At 33.5% G+C, this 19,489-nt stretch overlaps 3 protein-coding genes across 6 annotated transcripts; 2 read left to right on the forward strand and 1 right to left on the reverse strand.

Moving 5' to 3' along the window:
• The first annotated feature begins 290 nt into the window (after positions 1-290).
• Positions 291-2,536, forward strand: LOC130804819 (elicitor-responsive protein 3-like). The gene is made up of 5 exons (XM_057669429.1): positions 291-394; positions 479-544; positions 1,161-1,287; positions 1,712-1,826; positions 2,327-2,536. Exons 1-5 carry the CDS (start codon positions 328-330, stop codon positions 2,393-2,395), a joined length of 444 nt encoding a protein of 147 aa, XP_057525412.1. The 5' UTR covers positions 291-327; the 3' UTR covers positions 2,396-2,536.
• An 842-nt stretch (positions 2,537-3,378) lies between these two features.
• On the reverse strand, positions 3,379-12,956 carry LOC130804822 (uncharacterized). Of its 3 annotated transcripts, none has more exons than XM_057669430.1 (8): positions 12,755-12,956; positions 10,045-10,167; positions 9,869-9,964; positions 8,347-8,481; positions 7,532-7,636; positions 7,310-7,408; positions 7,003-7,149; positions 3,379-5,124 (listed from the first exon to the last, which is right to left on the reverse strand). In XM_057669430.1, exons 1-8 carry the CDS (start codon positions 12,833-12,835, stop codon positions 3,529-3,531), a joined length of 2,382 nt encoding a protein of 793 aa, XP_057525413.1. In that variant the 5' UTR covers positions 12,836-12,956; the 3' UTR covers positions 3,379-3,528. The 3 variants fall into 3 exon arrangements, with proteins under 3 accessions (XP_057525413.1, XP_057525414.1, XP_057525415.1); XM_057669431.1 differs by having other exon boundaries at positions 10,050-10,167; positions 12,755-12,895; XM_057669432.1 differs by lacking the exons at positions 9,869-9,964; positions 10,045-10,167; positions 12,755-12,956 and having other exon boundaries at positions 8,283-8,420.
• Positions 12,957-13,636: 680 nt separating this feature from the next.
• LOC130804823 (uncharacterized) lies at positions 13,637-18,323 on the forward strand. 2 transcript variants are annotated; one of them, XM_057669435.1, is made up of 10 exons: positions 13,637-13,865; positions 14,065-14,161; positions 15,813-15,940; positions 16,427-16,566; positions 16,705-16,773; positions 16,957-17,095; positions 17,295-17,357; positions 17,431-17,474; positions 17,611-17,749; positions 17,854-18,323. In XM_057669435.1, exons 1-9 carry the CDS (start codon positions 13,766-13,768, stop codon positions 17,695-17,697), a joined length of 867 nt encoding a protein of 288 aa, XP_057525418.1. In that variant the 5' UTR covers positions 13,637-13,765; the 3' UTR covers positions 17,698-17,749; positions 17,854-18,323. The 2 variants fall into 2 exon arrangements, with proteins under 2 accessions (XP_057525418.1, XP_057525417.1); XM_057669434.1 differs by having other exon boundaries at positions 17,875-18,323.
• The last annotated feature ends 1,166 nt before the right edge of the window (positions 18,324-19,489 follow it).

Here is a 19,489-nt window from a genome sequence, read left to right on the forward strand (position 1 = left end):
TAATTACTTTAATGTCAGAATTGATCTCTTTAACATTAGAATTAGTATCTTTAAGGTCAAAATTAATTTTTTTCTAATTTGGATCAGCCCATTAACACCCGCATCATAATAAGGTATTCCCTTATGAGTTTTTGCATAGAAAATTAGATTTAAATCCTCCTTGAATGGGCAAAATGTCAACATAACAAAAACCAATAACGCTCCTATAGTCCTATAAATAGTAATTTCTTTGTTATTTCTCAAAATTCGTTTTGTAATGCATTAAATAAACACATTAATAATAATAAAATCCTTTGCAGATCAAGTATTTGTAATTAGGAGATAGAAATGGCTCAAGGAACATTAGAAGTTGTTCTTGTTAATGCCAAAGGTCTTGAAAACACAGATTTTCTAAGTATGTTCATACATCCTTTAATCTTTTGTCATTATCAATTTTAAAAATCCAAAAATTTTCACATAAAAACTTGTTAATATGCAGATAACATGGATCCGTATGTGATTCTCAATTATAGAAGCCAGAAGCAGAAAAGCAGCATTGCATCAGGTAATCCACATTTCATAAACCTATAATGATGAACAAGGACGGAGCAAAAATACATAAATTTTTTGGGAAATTTTACGTGGAAAATATAAATTTTTCGACTTTTTTATGTGATAGACAAACATACTTTTAATCTGCATGGTGACTCTGAGGTTTCAACTTTTCGTGTGATTGACAAAATATTAAGTTCTTTGTTAATAAGGTACGCATTTCAAATAGATTTTCGAAAACGGGCTCCATAAGGATGATCGCGACTTTTGTTTTTATGAAAAAAAACCTTTGCATGAGTGATAATAACGTAAATTTAACAAAAATCTTAATTAGCCTTTTGTCTACTAGGAGGAATTATTAGAAGCTTAAGTTCACCACAAGAATAAAAAAATATTTATCAATCCCAAAATAAAAACCAAAAACTCGGACTCACCACATCAAATTTCCAAATTTTTTGACATTTTGTGGCCTTACAAATAACTTAACAAATACCTAAATAAATTAATATTTAGATACCATATGATTCTTAGTATACCTTGCACATATTTGAAACCACCCCTAAATTTATGATTTAGATCAAACATTATGCAATTATATTTTTCTGTTAATTAATCATACATGTATGCAGGACAAGGATCTACACCAGAATGGAACGAGACTTTTGTGTTCAATGTAAATTCTGGAGGGGCTGATCTAATTCTTAAAATTATGGACAGTGATTATGGAACTGAGGATGATTGTGTTGGAGAAGCTGTGTAAGTAACAGAAATAACCGAGTTTTGTACAACATTATCGGCCCGTTTGGTAATCGGTATTAAATAGCAGTGGAAATGGTAATTGAAATAATGTAATTTTGGTAGAAATATCTCTTCACAAGTTAAATGCTCATGCTTATTCTTCTTCAACAATCTTTTTTTCTTCATAAACTAAAATTCATTCCAATACATACCGTTTGAAAATGTGGTATTAGATGGTAATAGAAAATTGCGAAAAAAAACATTTTTGATAAAACTTTTGTTACCATAAAATTGACAAGATATATGTTATGAAAATTTACACTACAAAGTATTCTTATTACCACCAATTAGTATCGATAACCAAACAGGCCGTATGTGTTTAAATGTTATAGGCTTAATTAGGAGAACTGATGATTTGTAATGACCTTGGTATGAAATTAAGTATACCATTGGAAGCAGCTTTACATGAAGGGAGGATTCCAACTACATCATACAATGTGGTCAAGGATCAAGTATTTTGTGGACAGATCAGAGTCGGTCTCTCCTTTACTCGCGAGGTATTCACCATTTACAAAATGTTCATTGTTGTTTGGTTTAGATGTGGAGTTGAATACTTTGGTTAAGATCATTAATGAGTTTGTTTTGTTATATAATGACTACTCTATAACGGATTTTGAGCTAATTGTTACGCAAAACTTTATTACATAACTTGTAATTTGAAATTATGGAGTAATAGTAATATATAGTTTTTAAGAATATCCATTAGATTTTAAAAGGACTAAAATTATAAATTTTATCATATATATATATATATATATATATATATATATATATATATATATATAATATGGAAAACTTTGAATTATATATGAAACGAAACATTTCAAGTTAATAGTTCACATTAAGATGTCCGTAAAATAAGTAGTAACACTGCAAGGTGACGATTGCGACCGTTATCACGCGATTGCGACAACATGTGCAATTTTTTTCTGTGGATTTATGAATCAATCAATGTAATGAAGATTTTTATGTTTATCTCCTGTTTTTCTATAATCAGGCTCATCGTCGTGATCGTGGAATGCAAGCAGAAGAAGAAAGCTATGGTGGATGGAAACACTCTTCATGATTCTTAAATAAATCAACCAAGTCCATCCAAACACCCACCCTCTTTTGTTTACTCTATAGGGATGTGATCTTGTAATCATCTTTAATTTACTGTTTTGGTTTCATGTAGTATAATAATTATTACTACTTACTAATCTTTTAATATTTCATGTCAAAAATGATGAAAATAAATTTCCAAACAATGGAGAGAATGACTTAATTGATTCCTTTTTATCCTCCTTACAAGGCTAAAATTTGAAGTTTCTTCTCCAGATTAATATCATCGATTAGAATAAGTTGAACCAACAAAATAAAAGTATTCAGATTCGATTATAATACGTTATACTCAAGGCTGTTAGAATCAGGATCTATACCTAGGATCAATATAAGGGTAGGATTGAAATCGATAGAATATGTACATAAATTTTCATAATCTTGGTGGCGGTGTATTTTTAACTTGTATTTAGATGTAAGTAAAAGCTAAAATATAAGAACTTTTAATAATCGAGACTACCCTTGTAGGATTGGATCTTGGATCACAGAATCATATTATGATCATATCACTCATGTTCTTGATCTTGGTAGGATCATACGATCTTACCATTATTAACATCCCATTAAAAATCTGAATCGCTTACCTATTTTTAATCGTAGATCAGAATCAAGATTCTAATAAGCTAATTATACTCAACAGTTTCTCATCTCGTTAAATTTGCTGCTGCAACATGTGATAAAATATTGGACAAGAGTAGGTAAATCCATTGAGTTCTAAAGAGATCATACATGAACTTTAAAAGGACAGATTAAAAACTCATTGTAATGCAAGAATTTAGCAAACTGAAAATACATACAACGTAAAGCAACCTTAATTCCAAAAGATTAGGGTCGCAGGTGATGGGTGCAGCAGACAGGAGCTTATGTATGAAAAAAAAGATTTGTATGGGGGACAGCAACCAGAGCCCTAACTTGCCAATTCGAAACAACCACAATTTCACGGTGAGAAGCTACATTCGATATTCTAACTAATAATATAAGCAAATAGATATTACAATGGTTAGGACTTAGGACTGATCTAGTTGCAAGTTGCAACCACTGGGTAAGATACACTAACTATATACTACAAAGAATTACAACAGAATAGCTGCTCTAAGATTATCATTTATTCTTCACCTGCTTTGTTTCTGATGAGCCAAAACCATTCGAATTGGGGAAGTTTACGTCTTCTGGCAACTGGGATACCGCTTTTGTTTCGTTATTTTTCAAGCAGCTGGGAGCACATGTTTGTGCTGGCGGTTCAGAAGTGCGGCTTTGATACTGAATATAGTCCTGTATAGCTAGATTATCATCGAATGGTATTGCACCTGTAAGAGTTTTGAATGCAAAATCAAGGCATGGATCAGACCACAAGGGTGCTGAAAAGCCGAATTCAGATTGTGGCTGCTCAGTTTGACTGCTCGCCAGTTTCTCCTGTGATCGCTCTTCTAGGATCAATTTCCCCTTTGGAACAGTCTCAACCTTGTCCTTCAGCAAGTTACCCATTGAGTGCTCTAGTGATTGCTTTGTTGTTATTGATTGCACTTTTGTTTTACCGGAGAAGCCAGGCGGAGCCTCCAACTGCAGATCATTGAGATCAACCAAAATGGGATCTTTTCTTACAAAGTTATCAACCGAATCCATATCAAATACTGTATTCATATCAAATGAGAGTTTCTTTTCTTGAAATGGCAAGTGATCAATCTTGTTCAATGGTTTTTGAGTTGAGAGCACAGTTTCTAAGTCGACATCAAGTGTGCGGCGTTGTTCTTCTTGCAATTTTAAGTTATCACTGTTGTTCGAAGGTTGTTCTCCATTTGTACAAAGCACACTTTTTGCTTCGAAATCTAGCGTAGAATGTTTTTCTTCTTGGAATTTTGGGTCGTCAACCTTGTTTAATGGTTTTTCTGCTTGAGCAGCAGGCAATGTTTTTACATCAACTGTATCATGCTTTACTTCTCGAGATGCAAGCTCATTTTGCATATCCAAAACCTGATGTTCATGACACTCATTAAGGACCGATTCCACAGTGCTGAAGGACTTTTTACTTGTGGCCTGAAGTGCATCCACTATTAATTTATTGCTATCAACATCCTGGTCCTTTTTCTGTAATTCAACTGGAATTGATGCTAAACTAGGAATGGGTTTAGTTCTGGAAGGCTTTCTAGTTATGGATCGAAGAGCATGTTCAATGGGTATTGTGAGGTACAACACTTCAGCATCAACACCAGCAAGTCGTTTAGAGGACCGAGAAGGCATTTTCCCACCCTTTGCTTTCCTTTTGCCAGTCTGAGCTTTCCCAGTATTGCCATTTTGTATGGCAACGCCAACAGGGTTCTCCTCGGGCAATACACCCCTTGAAGGAGATGAGGACTCACTCTTTTGAGGAATGGCATCTTTTACATCAGCCTCTTGGACTTCTGGGGGTTTAAATCTGATCATACCTACAGTGTCCCTAATAGCAGGATCCTTGTCCAGCAATGGATTTGCCACTTGGGAATTGCTGGTTGATTCAGGTGACACGGTCGTCCGGTTAGGAACACTAGCGGAAGGTGGTCGCCTAACTCTAATGGGATATTTATGTTTCCTGCTTCCAGATTCTTCATTGTCTCCAGTTTCAGTCAGTGCTTGAATACTTTGTTCACTACATCCCTTTTTGGCAAAACGCTGTTTTCTGATCTTGCTGTCCGTTGTCTCCTTCCTTTTAGCTGAAGATGTCTAACAAAACAAAAGAAAGCATAATATCAGAAAGTATGTACCCATACATAAGAGATCACACAGGTCTCCTACTAAGAATACCATACAGAAGAGATCAACAGATCTCCTACTAAGATTCACCATAACAAATAACAAATACCTAAAGCATCCTCAATTAATTGGAAACTCACATACGGCAAATAGCTCTTATGCCACAAAACGGCAAAACAATGAACTTAAATTATATAGAACAGATCAGAAACGTTGCTAAATAGACACAGTACTCCACTTCTTGCTGATATCGTAAAGCCATTGTACTTGAGGTAAATTACAACAAGGTTCTCCATGGGAACTTTCCCTTCGCCTAAGGATAGCGAATAAGTAGGCATTGTGAACAGCTCTTTTACATTCAGCATTACTACAATTTAAATCAGCATTAACTCACAATAGCAAACACCTCAAAAGAATGGAGAATCTATTAGAAAAAACCAAATGGATATTTAATAAGTAATTTAAAAGATATCTTTGCGAAGTTTGAAGTTGAAATGTTCGCTAGTAATTACATCAAAAGTGTTAAAAAAATTACATCAAAAGTACCAACAGAAACTCCTTGAAACATTTGAAGCTTTTCAATCTACTCAAATATAAAGCGAATACGATCTCTAACCATTTCTTCCTGAACTTACATACACTCATATCAAGGAGGGTGTTTAAGTTGCCTCACCTCAACTTATTTCACTTAAGGAAATTTAGATCAGATAAATAGAGCTCTTTAAGTTAGAAAACAAAATCAGCTTTTCAGTTAAATACAAATATTCACAAAAACTCAAACTAGTTTCATTCAGAACAGTATAGAGAAATTCCTAAAAATTATAAACTTGTAGGATACCATCTTCCTAATGGAAGTCGTGCAGGGAAAAGGAGAAATCACTTCTTCATTATATGTTGATCACTTGTATGTTATAACTATGATAATAAACTAAGGTATCGAGTCACATGCATGTATGTGCTCAAGCGTTTGGCTCAACTAATATATAACATATTCCCTTTATTTTGACCAAAAAGAAGTGTCAAATACATATACCAGAGCAGAAATTAACAGTATGACAACCTGTTTATCTTGAACAATAATATGAAGGCCAGAAAATTGATTAGTCAGTCACACTTAGCGATAAAATTCTCACCAGATCCCTGATTTATGAATGAGCTCTAAAACCTATTTCCTATTTTACCTTCATACCTTTCACAGTGGCTACGTTACTCATGCTTGTACATGCATAAGGTACAGGATTACATACTAAAGACATCCAACCCTACTTGATGTCTTTAGGATGTAGTCTTGTACTAAATATTGTACAAGCAAGAGTAACATAGCCACTGTTAATTACTACTCAGGCTTTCTGGCTTTCTTCAACGGCATACCATTAATACAATGCAAAGTGGCTCCCCTAGGCAGATCCTCGAATGTATACAACTTTACCCTTGTAGTAGCAAAGAGTTTATTCTCCATTGAAGAATTAGAGGTCCCTATGTCGATACATGGTCAAACAGCCAACAACCTAAATCAATAAATGAAGTATCTTTGATCTTACATATATTTATATTACTTGAGATTATTTTTGGAAAAATAACACCAGTAGAAAGAACATGTGATATATGGATTAAGATAAAAAGCTTCCTTATTAGAAATGTCCTGTAAAAGAGGGGTAACAAACCCTGTGAGGCAATCATCAAGTGCGACCAACAAACATTGAAGAACTTAAATGCAAATGACCCACAAATTTGCATTATAAAGCTCTAAAAGTGAAACCAACTTCGAGGACATCTTGTTTGGGGAAAGGGGTAAAGTGGAGCAGAGAGGTAGTTGTAATATATTCAGTATTATCACAGAAGTCTTACAGAGGTAGTTCCAACAGCAGAATCCTCTCCAATAACGTTTTGATTTCTCCTATGATATGCATGTCTACTGATCTCTCCCGTCTCCACATAGCGCAGTACTTCCAATTTTGAGCGAAAGACCAGGCTACTAGCAGGATCAAGAAAGAACTGTGATAATTTAATTCATAATTAGCAATAAAAGTGGGCAAAAAAGTTATAAGCTGAATAAATAACGCTATGAAATATGAGAGTTGCACATAGAAAAACACCACAATGATGTTACAATCCTAAGCAACCTTCTGCAATTCATACGAAAGGTTTAACTTACTGGATCCCTCCTGATAATTTTATCGCCAAGCATTTTGATTCTCATTTCCTTGATCCACCCAGGAGGCAACCCTTCATCCGCGGTCCTCTCAATTACAACCTACACAACATTTCCAAGACACAGCTGTGAAATAGTTAGAAATAGTTTTAAATCAAAAAAATAAAGAAAAACTGTATCAAGCAGACTTTCTCAATTTTTAAAAAAATGAATAAGAAGGCCAACCTTTCGTTTTCTTGAAGAAAGACTATTTCGAACAGGTGTTTTCAAGATCTGTGACGTCTTTGGCTCCGAATTCGACTTGTGTGAACTTGTTGCCTCAACTAACCTCTAAAATGAAAATCCACACACATAAGAAACACTAGAGCAAAATAGATAACTCATATTTAGTTATATATCTTAAGGACAATCAAGTTTCACTTGGCACAAAATACACAAAAGCATTTCAGATAAACAGAAATATGCATACAGTACTCCTTAATATTGCAAGTAAATTGTGAATAGAAAACTTCACATTTTCTTAAACTAACTAACTTTGGAAAGGATCAAACTTTTAGCTAAAACTATACTCAATGCAGCATTAAAAGCCACATGAATAGGACTACCAAGTCCCAACACTCATTCATGGGAGAAAAGAAAATATGTGGCGTTTTTGCACGTTAGTTATGCAACTTTAAACACTTACAATTTCTAATTGCTGAAATTCAACAACAATGCGAAATCAGGGTCATTACTAAAAAATTTCATGACTATACAGATAACAAAAAGTTCAATACATTTTTTTAATCCTATTCAAGAGTCACACACACTAATAAAGTAGTAAAAATCATCACATCAAAATAAATAACATCGCAAGACAGGCATATAAAAAAAATCTAAGATAAATTCCCACAAATCATTCATGATCGACGGTAAATTGTTCAAAACAGGGAATGCAGGTAAAGATTGATTGTATATACAAAGTGCAGCAGAATACCATGCTGCAATATGCTGGAACAGCCACGTCAAACAACATTTAGTTGCAAATAATAAGAAACAACCTTGCTGGAAGATTTCCTGCTGCCTCCCTTGTCCTTCCCTCTAGATGATCCAGCATTGCCCGCTATACATTTAAGATGCCGGAGTACTTCAGGTTTTGAGAAGAATTTAGCTCCAGAGGATGGATCAATAAAACACTGCAAAAAGCCAAAGACATAATTACATTATGCATTATAAGCATGTAATTTGTGCTTTATAGAAAAGCGGGTTGGCGTAAAAGACTAGGCATCAACTAGTCTAGGGAAAATAAACATACAATTAGCATTCAGAAAAGATAAAAGGTACAAGCTGTTTACGGGAATATAAAAAAGAGCCAATTTATGACTCACAAAAGATAACAAGTACAAATATCTTCCTTTGCAACTACTCATCAAGATGTACAAATGTCTGAAATTTGAAGGATTAAGGTTTACATAACTTGCTGCAAAGTCCAACCAAACCATGCTAGTGCTCTTCTTGATTAACATATCAATAACCCTTCAAGAATGACCAACCATATTTTACTCCCTTTTTCTCCAAATGATCCTTCAAGTTGTTATTTCATTTTGAAAAGTGACAACGAGGAGGGAAGGGCTCCATATATTCCCGTGTTTGGATGACAATATGACATATCAAGAATTTGAGCAAAATGGAGAGAAACTTTTCCTTCAGTTCCTAAGAAAAATTCCACCTTTGTAGAGATTTGGAAACAAATACGATTACAGCCCACAATGTAGTTTCACATCAAGCAGCTTTTTTAGAAAAAAAAACTTAATCTATCTGATCCAATAGATATAAGTTAACAGCCACAAGTGAACACAGTATATCAGAGTCGACATTTATGTCAGCAATTCCTTGGCTGAAGAAGGGACAATCAAAGGATAACAAAATAACTTTGACGCAAGACATCACCAACAGAGGAAGAGGCTCTGGATTGGGAACAACTCTAAGCCTTTTCCTTTGCTCTTCTTTTTTTTATCCAAAAAAAGGAATAGCTTTTCTTCTCCCTTCAAATCCCCTTCCCTTCTCGTATCTTTCTTTCTCTCCCTCCCCTTTTTTATATCTTATCCAAACATGATGTAAGGAACGCAGGGAAAGTATTTTCGCTAAAAAACACAGAGGACCTGTCTTAAAACACTTACACAGGAAACATTTACCAAACACAAAGCAGTGTCTGTTACATAAATTCTATGGGGAACATTTTCCATATACAAACAAGTATCTATTTCAGACTTGTATGAAATCCAGAGTTTAGCAACAGAGGGAAATGTTTATCGACAATGATGAAAATAAACTCTTCACCTCACAATAAGCTTTAAAAAAAATCAATTTTTCATCACCAAGGTCTGATCTTCAGCAGCATAAATATAGTACTTATCAACAGAAGCACCATCCATAAATGTTGCCATAGAGGCATCCAATGGAATTTCTAAACATGAACAAAGTTTCACAAGCAAAAAATTCTAAATGCAAGCCAAAGGCCACGACTGTTAAGAAAAAAGAAACAAGCTAAAGATATATCTTCCATGATCACAAGTATGGTACCTTATACTCTGTTCCTACTCTGGCGCCACTCTTACGGATTCTCCTTTCTATGACCCAACCAGTGGGTAACCACTCGGAATCATTTGCTTGGACAAGCTACACACATGAAATCAAATCATCCAGTCAGAAAATATAAAAATAGAACACGAATAACACACATGAGATAAGGATCATACAGAACTCTTCTTAGCATGCTCACTTAAAGGAGACTTTTTGTTACTGACGCTACCATCTTCAATGCATCGAAGCACAGCAGCTTTTGAATATAATTTTATATGTGTTTTTGAATTGATGTAGCACTGTAAATCAGGAACAATGTTATATTTACAAAATATATGGTAGCTCCAAAAGTACAAATATAAAGTATAATACAGATTAATATTCTCTCTAACTATAGATTGCGAGAAGCTTCAATATACTTATTTACCCTATGCTATTAGTATGTAAGAGCCTAACAGGTGTACACCACAAAATAAACTCAGTAGACAATGAGGCTTTCATATATTATTGTGTTGTAGACGGACCATATGCAATACTATAGTTATTGTGTCCTTTATGGCCTAAAAGGAATGGGAAACACGGACAGAATTAGAAAACATAGGTGTAATGAAGAAATTGCATATGCAAAGAACACTTTCCAGAAACTTTTCTACAGTGTAAAAACTATTTGGCTTTGTCAAGGATGGAAGTATGGAAAGAAAAGCTTACATAAAAAAAAGGGGGAAGAAAAATTAGAAACTTTTCTTGTTATATAAGTATGACAATTTCAGTTTATCACAGCACTAAAACTGTCAATTAAACCAAAGAGACTCAAGGAAATGTTAAAAAGATGGTTAATTCTAGTTATATATTAGTACTATTTTCTTAATACACAAACCAAACAAAACTTTGCAAATTGCTTAATGAACAAGCTTTACACATTAACAAAACTGAAAGCTTAAAAAAGTAAATATTAGCGGCTTCCACAATTTTCGTTTTCTAAAGTTCTGCCTAGTATGTTTAAAAATACTTCCTCATAAATAAGATTCCAAAAAAAATGGCTAAAATGCTACTTCCTAACAATTACAAACAAAAGCACACATTGAAAAGGGCTTAAAAATAGCTTTAATACATTGATTGTTTACATGGTCATGGGATTAAAAAAATCAAAAACATTGCGAGTACAAGAGGCTGAACTCTACATAACATATAATCTACTTATGAAACATCAGTTTCTCTGTCAGATATGATAATCAATGGAATTATAAATTAAGTTCTTAATATTATCCTTCTTCTCATGACACCTTAGCAATTCCCAAAATGACAGTATATCATACTACTCATAGAACAAGTATTAATATCAAGATTTGTTGTTTGTACCCTAGCAAAACCCTAAAACATGGTTATGCATCATCAATGACGGCATGCATGGATAGAGAGAAGGGCTAAACTTCAATATTCATCAACAACCACCAAAATTATGGGTCACTCAAACATGTGAAGAACTTCATATATCCATAAGCTGTGACACGGGAAGAATGGCAACACCTTCAAATAGCTAGGAGGATATCATTCTTATAAAAGTTGAATGAATGTTCATGAGCCTTGATTGACATAGTCTCGCAAACCCAAAACTTTCAAAAAGTTTGAGATAATTTCAAAACAACGCACCACTTGAGCAGTACAGTGACTAACTAGAACTTCAATTTCAATCCAGCAGGAATGACTGGATAGTAGCTCTCAGTTCTTACCCGTTTCTTGTTAAACCCTTCTTACTTAACTTTCAGTGACTACCAAGAAGCTCCAAGACTCATTCTAACATAATAAAAGCTCTTTCCATGTCCAATTAGACACAAAATAAGCAATCTAATCTTTGCAATTTAAATTTCTTACACCGACTAACCAGAAGTTGCAAAACTTAGTCTAAATGAGCAGAAGCTCTTAACGTGTCCAAGAAGACCTTGACTTACCAATCCACTGTTACATAACTACCAGTGACTACCAAGAATCCATAACAAACTAACAAAACCAAAGCTCTCACACTGTCCTCCCAGAACCCAAATTACCATTTTACTATTACAGAAATTTCAGTCACTACCTAGAACCTCCAAACCTCAGTCTAACGCCAGCTCTGACCATTACCAGTTAGAACCTTGGATACCAATGTAATCTTACATAACTTATAAAAACCCCACCCCAAAATCGTTTCCCCCAGTATATTAAGGTCATGGTTGGATACTTGGATAGAGTAAAAATTTATGAGGGAAATATAAGTTACATTAAGAAAACGACTATTAGAATATAAAATTCTAAATATATGATTAGTGTAAAGGTGGTTGGAATGTAATGGTGAAGGAGGTATGAAAGTATCACTTTTAAAATTTTAGGGATAAATATTTACTCTAATGGGATGGATTAGAATATTCACTCCTCTACCCAAAATAAGGGTAATAATATCCCCTTTCCTTTTATCTTCAGCGTAGCATTTTAATCTCATTCCTTCATTTTCACTTTCAAATCCACATCTACCTACCCTCAATCCAAGCATGACCTAAAGATGATTCTTACTCAAATTGCTTCACTTCATTCCAAGTTCTAAAAACAAAATCAACTAATGTAGTAGTTCCTATCGCTCTTTAATTCAGGTCAACTTCATAAACAATTAACTAACTCAACCATCACAAATCAAGTTCGATAGCAGCTAAATTCTCTTACATGCATGAATGTATCACAAGTTTAAAACTTCAATTAGTTGATCACAATGATTATATACTACATAAAAAAAAAAAACAAAATCGGAGGGGAAAAAGCCCTAAATGTCAGCAAACAAAAAACCCTAATTTAATAATTGCAAAAACAAACCATAATAGCAAAAAAAAAAAAAGTAGAATGATGGCGACAGCATACCTTAATCTTGCGTCCATAGTTAACCCTAATTTTTTCCTTCCAACCAGGAGGAGGCCAATCTGATGTCTTCTTCGACACCATTAAAAGAGTTAATAGCTTTCCCTCGTTTATTGTTTGTCTGGATTGAGCAACTCTTTTAATGTAGAGAGAGAAATAAATGAGAAAATGGGGAATTGATTAGTCAAAGACTCTAAATTAAATTAAATTATATTAAATTATTAAATTAATAGTATATGAAGTAGTTCAATCGGATCGAATGTCCACGTGTACTTTAAAATGTTTTCCCGGTTTTCCTGATTTGTACCATTTCATTTCGAATATGTTTTTTCGTCAGCGGATCTATGAGTACATTTTTCAAGCTCATTTCAAAAAAACAAAAAATTAAAAATCCACTTGCAAACGATTCATAAGTTAACAATTTATAGGTTTAAAAACCTGAAAAAAAATAAAATGGGTGCGGTACGTACTTTTCATACATATGTTCTCTCCATATTCATACCTACCAAAACTCTTTGTAAATTTGGCTTGACACTTTATCTGATGATTTGCTAATCTGAACAACTAATACATAATATGCTTCCAACTTATATGTCGAATCTATATCAGATCATCATGTTTGTTTTAAGCATTTTCTATCACTTCAAACGACAAATTAAACATTTGGAGTAATTAATAGCTACACTTTACCCTTTTATATGAATATGAGTTTTTTTTAGTGAGTGTAACTATCAATAAAAAACAAAGATAATATGTAAAAAGAAACATGGACGCAACACAAAAGCCGACTTTAAACCGACTCAAAGTAGCTGACTTAGAAGTCCAATGAACTCCTCTACTCTTTACTTAATCTTTACAAGTAAAAGACCATATTGACCCTGGTTTTGCTAAACTTCATTCACAAACAATATATCTGTTTTGGCAAGGGCAACAAGATTAAGGCGCCAAAGCGATGGCAATCTGCCCTCCATCCATTTATGCCAACACTCCTAACACACACATAGTGGAAGAAGGATGATTAGGGTTCATCACCAAACTACCAACCTCTGCCATTCCTCCTCTGTTCTGACTATACCATGTAATTTTCTTGGTAAAATCTCTCCTCAATATTACAGTAAGTAAAACCCTAATCCCACTCTTCAACTTTAATTATGCAACTTTTTTGTTCCTAGTGAAGTTATATTAAAATACCCAAAAGGAAGGGAATTGGAAATTCCATGTTTTATTCTTTTCCCAACATTTAATTTTTAGGGTTGATGTGAAAATTGATTTCTGCTTGTTACAGTTACATAATCATTAGAGGGTGAATGTAGGTCTCGTAAAGAAGCATTGGGGTAAAGTGAGAAAAAGTAGAGCTGTATGTTTGGCTTCTTCATCGCAGAATTCAAGTTACAATGTCGAAAGAAAAAGGTAGGTAATCTGCTCCAAGTGTTTGATTTGTTGTTTTAGTCTGAATTTCAGTGAATACCTGTTCATTTAAGATTATTTTTTACAGCTTGCATGACAATTAAGGGTATTTCTTACATTTAGTTTATACTCCTAATCTCCTATTCTAACCAAATCCTCATTTCCACTTTCGGCCTCTTCAAATCAAATGTCATTTCCTGTTTGGCTTATTCAAATCAAATGTCTCATTTTCTTATTTGCCTAACTTTTTTCCTTACGCGTGCCCTTATGGAGTTTAACTATATACGCAATTGGCTTCTTCCATGTGGTCCCCTGTTTTGGAAAGCTGTGCAGTTTCAAATTCGGCATTTGATTAGATTAGAAGGGAGTACACATTCCTTCCCATTGAGATTGCAATATTTTTCTCTCAAAAGTTGTCACATTGATTAATATAATGTCCCAATCTCAATGATATGGGAGTAATAAATTGTTACAAAGCAGTTGATAATGAACTAAGTATGTTAAATGACTCGCTAATCATGTCACTTTTTATATACGTGAAGATGAGGTCAATCAAAAATAGCCTCTTTGCTATCATTAAGAACGATATGATTGCATATATTTGATCCCTTCAAACCCCCTTAGGTGGGAACCCTTCATTGGCATTGGCACAATGGAATGTTATTGTTGAATCAATGCAATTGATGGATGAAAGGGCACAAGGAAGAAGACTAGGGTTTTGTTTTATAGAAAGAAAATATTGTGAACATAATCCTTCTTCAAGTGAAATTAAAATTTTTGATTGATTTATGTGTTTTCTTGTTATTGGTTGTAAACTTGTTTTATAACGTTCCTTAGAAAAGAAAACATTGGGTACCACATGTAGTTGGAGTCACTTGGATTGTTAGATTTTGTTTGCCCACGTGACGAAATGAAGATTGGAAGGCAAGCAAGGGCGAGCAAAGAGAGAAACGGATTTAGAGAGAGATTTAGAGGTGAAGAGTTTGAGTGTTTTTTTCACCTTATTTGAACTTGTGGTCAATTTAGTGCGGAGAATATAGGTGAAGTGCAAGCATCTCGCGAGAAAAGGGTTCAGTTCTTGAAAGAAAACTTGGGTTCCCTTTTTGAAATTTAGGAAAATTTTTTATTCTCTTCCATTTTTTTGTTGAAATTCATTTTTCATTCAAAGAAATATAACTAGCTTCAATTATTTGAAGTATATCCACTTTTTAGTGGTGTTGCATATTTTGATCTCATTGAACTGGAGATGCTAACTTCTTTTCTTCTTGGTTCCAGTCATCTTTCTTAAAACATTCAATTGGATGATGAGACTAACTTACTAGAAATAGTTAAGATTTGGAATACATAGAATGATAAAAATTGGTAGGAATATTATTAATTGCGAGGAGTGCAACATATTTTACTTCCAAGCCATAAATAAGATTGTGAAGCTGTAAATAATAGTGGGTTCATTTTGCTTGGTGAAGCGATATGGCAAAGACTAAGGAGCAATAAAAAACTTTTAGAAGTTAACCCTTTGTTGTTTGCATAGGTCACATTATCATAGTGTTCTGTTCTCTGCTAATTGTTGTGTAGTTAACCTTCACTTTGCATACCTTGATACGAAAGACACAGAAATCTAAGTTTTGTGATTGTGTCCTTAATTGTATTACAGGAAAGTTGTGGAACATTTATGCTTACTAAAAGCTAAAGAAGATTTGTCGGATGAGCAAGAGAAGGACATGTTGGATTACCTTTATACAACCCAGTATCACATGGCTGGCATAGTTGCAATATCTTTAGGTAATTGAACAATTAAACATTATAACATATCGATGTCATGCAATGTATGTCTTTTTCTTTGCATTTTCTATCTGTTATGGTTTGATTGGCAAAACAAAGGAAATAATATCTTTTGATTAAATTTGTTTTAGTTACTCTTTTCTTTTGGCTGCTCATTTTTTAGATTTTTGTGTCTAATAGGGGTATATGCATATAGTACAATTTTATGAAAATAAGAGTACATTATGTTTGAACTGCTTATATTAAATTGAATCGTGTCATCTGGGTTGGTATAAACTATTATAATGAGCTTTATAGTGGACAGTTTACTGTGAATAAAGCCTGAAGCTTATAACTTGCCTTCATAATGTCCCAAGATAATTAAACCAACCTTGCCAAATCTTATGCTGTTTTTAAATTGTTTTAGTCGGTAAGAGCGACAGCTTCCATAGTTACTTTATGCTAGTCATATGTTTTACTTGGAAGTTATTCTATATATTCCTGTAGGACGGACCTCAGATCAAAATCCTCAAAATTACAGCCACGGTGTATTCATGCGTTTCCAAAGAAAGGAAGACCTTGCAAAATTTTATGACAATCATATGTATTTGCGTGTCCTTAAGGAGCATGTTACACCTTACTGTAAAGTATGCACTGCAATGTAAATTTCATAGCTTTTTTATTTACTTTTCCTTTCATTCCTATTGCTGTGTCGCTATGCTTTGTGTGGACTTTTCAATGGAATTGCCGACAGCAATTTGAATGAAACTGTTGCATTTAAACAGGAAATGCTGTGTGTGGATTTTGAATCTGATGTAGAAGACGATATTCTTGCCATATTTCGGAAAGGAGAGGTTTGCATTTACTTCATCACTTTTGAAATACTTATGTTTGATGTCATTTTCCTTATACTCTCATTCTTTATAAATCCGAGGCCTTTTAGGGAATTTTCTTAATATATAAATCTTCTTAGATGGATAAATGATTATTTTTTTTATTGTGGTTGCTAGTTTGACAAAAATTTACCTTGGTAACAGGAGTTTCACTACGGAGTGGAGCTCATGCTTCTGATTAAGTTGCATGAGAACGCCTTAAATGGACCAGCAGAAGATGCATTAGCTTCTCTTGCAAACTTGGCCTCTGAATTTCCATCCTTGATTGTTCAGTCCACTCAAGGTGTAGTTTTAGGGCTTTGAGCCTGATGCATTCCTCTGAAAAACATGAAACCTTTCTTTGAAATTACCAACATTCAGAACTTTTGTATGGGGGAATGCTTCCATGTCCATATGAAAACACTTTCTATTTCACCAGCAAAGCTAGGACCATTTCTTTGTATGTGTATGTACGCGTAATAACCTTTCTGTGTTCTTTTCAGGTAGCAATTTTAACTCTGAGAGCAAGGAGTACACTCACGCTATAGTGATTAGATTCCGCTCAGGTCAGTTATTTTACATTTCTGTGGTTTCTGATTAAGCAAACTTGGAGTTGACTATAGTTCTGTTAACTTGCAGTTGAAGCTCAAAAGATCTTCTTGGAAAGTTCAGAGTACAAACATGTAAGCAATTGTTTAAGTTGTCTTATTAATACATATCAATGCTGCGTCAATGTTTATTACTAAGCTTCCAATAATTATTTGCAATACCCCTACTGTTTCAACAATGACCTGATGTCAACAAAATGTAAAATATCAGATATGGGAAACGACATTGTTGCCAATGAGCCAGAAAACGCTTTCATTCCATTTTCTCGTCGACCCAGTTGGCACTGATCTCATGTAGAGTTGTTACATCTACAATAGTTCCCGATCAAAGCTGAGCCATACTGATTCTGGTAAGACAATGTCGTTTTATGTAAAAAAGTAATCAATAACTCTTCCTTCGTCAATCTCAAGAATTCACCAATTCCGACACTTTCGGTTGTGTCTATCTTTACAGTATGATTACTTGACATGGCAGGGATGGTGAAACAACATTTTCTTCTTCCTTCCAAATTCCGACACCTCTCTTGGGTTTACATTCAAAACTCCATATCTATCTTAGTTGGCTCTGAAACACACGCTGGATGCTTGCAGAAAGTTATTTCATTCATTGAAGTAACCGATGTTAACCTACTTCCTTGCCCAATTGAGAAGGGTATCCTGTGAACAATAGTTTCTACATCCAAACTTCTAATCATTCACATCTTGTAAAATTAGTTAAGGAGATAGAGGAGTATATATATTTAATAGGAGTACATAAGTTGGTGTTTTTTGTGGGTTTGTTCCACAGGAAGCAGGTTCTTGAAGTGGGGGTCCCTTGATACTATTCATTTAAGTCTCTTAATATGGCATTCTTGTGAGTCAGTCTATTTGTTGTATTGTTTGAAACTAAATTGGGAAAGTAAATGCTACTTCTATTATGATGGATACAATTTCTGATTTTTATGCATTCATTTGTCTGTCATCTTGGTTCTGACCATTTTTTAATGGTGAAACCTGATTTGGGTTGTGAATAAATAATCAGTTTGTCTTGTATAAGACCGTTTCATCATCGGCAGTCTTTTTCTGTAATTGATCATTTTAAATTGTAATCGCTAAATGTACACGAGTCAGCCTAATAGAGAATTTGTGAATGATAATAGGTTAGATTTACTTATTACTGACTACTAAGAACAAAAATTGCTTTTTACTCTCCGTTTTCTAAAATTCGCTACATCATTTAAAATGCTCTCATTTTAATTTATGTAATATAGTAAATTCAGTTAGATAAATGAGTATTTTTAAAATTCATGCGACGAGTTGATTTATAATTCGATTCATGTAGTAAAAGATTAATCATTTCGTATGTTAACATGATTAATGATAGCATTCATATTTATTAATAATGTGGGATTATGTCAGATTGGTTTTGATGTATAATTTTTTTATATTGCACTTTTAATTATTTTTTCATGAAACAGAAAAATTATAAAAATTAAATACTATATTTTATTATAAGGTAGGCTAAGAGAGTGAATACTATTTTTTTATTTATGAGATATAGAGCTTAGAAATACTAAAATTTAAATTTTAAATTATGCAGACACTAAATGAGAAAAAAAGACAATAGAGTATTACTTATTTAGTTATAAGATTGTAGGATAAACTAAGCGAAAGCCACCGGAAGATTCAATTCTCCAAAAGATACACTGATTTTATCTCATTCATGCTTGACTTTTTCTAAGTTCAATTTCACTCTATTCAATGCACTTATTCAATTTTTAATATCTCTAATTGTGAATAATTAAAAATTATAAAAAGTTAATATAAATAATCCTTGTATTGAAACGAATCAAACAAGATCTCACTTGACTATGTTTTAACTTATAGATTAATAATAAAATACAAATTAAGAGTAAGAGATAAATAGTGTTCAGAAAGCAAATGAGTTATTAATGGTGAATTAGAGAGAGTTTTCAATAACAATTACTCTCCCTATTCATCTTAAGTGTCTCATTTACTTTATGCACCCTATCCAATGCACTTATTCAATCACTAATATATCTAATTATTTATAATTAAAAATTATGAAAAGTTGATATTAATAAACTTTA

The sequence above is a fragment of the Amaranthus tricolor genome, chromosome 17 (assembly GCF_026212465.1).
Source record: "Amaranthus tricolor cultivar Red isolate AtriRed21 chromosome 17, ASM2621246v1, whole genome shotgun sequence".
NCBI classification, from domain to species: Eukaryota; Viridiplantae; Streptophyta; class Magnoliopsida; order Caryophyllales; family Amaranthaceae; genus Amaranthus; species Amaranthus tricolor.

What these genes read in the sequence shown, in the direction of transcription:
- LOC130804819 (XM_057669429.1), top strand. Translation starts at nt 328, where the DNA reads ATGGCTCAAGGAACATTAGAAGTTGTTCTTGTTAATGCCAAAGGTCTT. An exon ending in TGAAAACACAGATTTTCTAA is followed by an intron (nt 395 to 478) that starts GTATGTTCATAC and finishes GTTAATATGCAG; the next exon opens with ATAACATGGATCCGTATGTG. An exon ending in GTCTCTCCTTTACTCGCGAG is followed by an intron (nt 1,827 to 2,326) that starts GTATTCACCATT and finishes TTCTATAATCAG; the next exon opens with GCTCATCGTCGTGATCGTGG.
- LOC130804822 (XM_057669430.1), bottom strand. Translation starts at nt 12,835, where the DNA reads ATGGTGTCGAAGAAGACATCAGATTGGCCTCCTCCTGGTTGGAAGGAA. An exon ending in TTTCTTCAAGAAAACGAAAG is followed by an intron (nt 7,409 to 7,531) that starts GTTGGCCTTCTT and finishes AATGTTGTGTAG; the next exon opens with GTTGTAATTGAGAGGACCGC. An exon ending in CTGCTGTTGGAACTACCTCT is followed by an intron (nt 5,125 to 7,002) that starts GTAAGACTTCTG and finishes TTGTTTTGTTAG; the next exon opens with ACATCTTCAGCTAAAAGGAA.
- LOC130804823 (XM_057669435.1), top strand. Translation starts at nt 13,766, where the DNA reads ATGATTAGGGTTCATCACCAAACTACCAACCTCTGCCATTCCTCCTCT. An exon ending in CCATATTTCGGAAAGGAGAG is followed by an intron (nt 16,774 to 16,956) that starts GTTTGCATTTAC and finishes CCTTGGTAACAG; the next exon opens with GAGTTTCACTACGGAGTGGA. An exon ending in GATTGTTCAGTCCACTCAAG is followed by an intron (nt 17,096 to 17,294) that starts GTGTAGTTTTAG and finishes TGTTCTTTTCAG; the next exon opens with GTAGCAATTTTAACTCTGAG.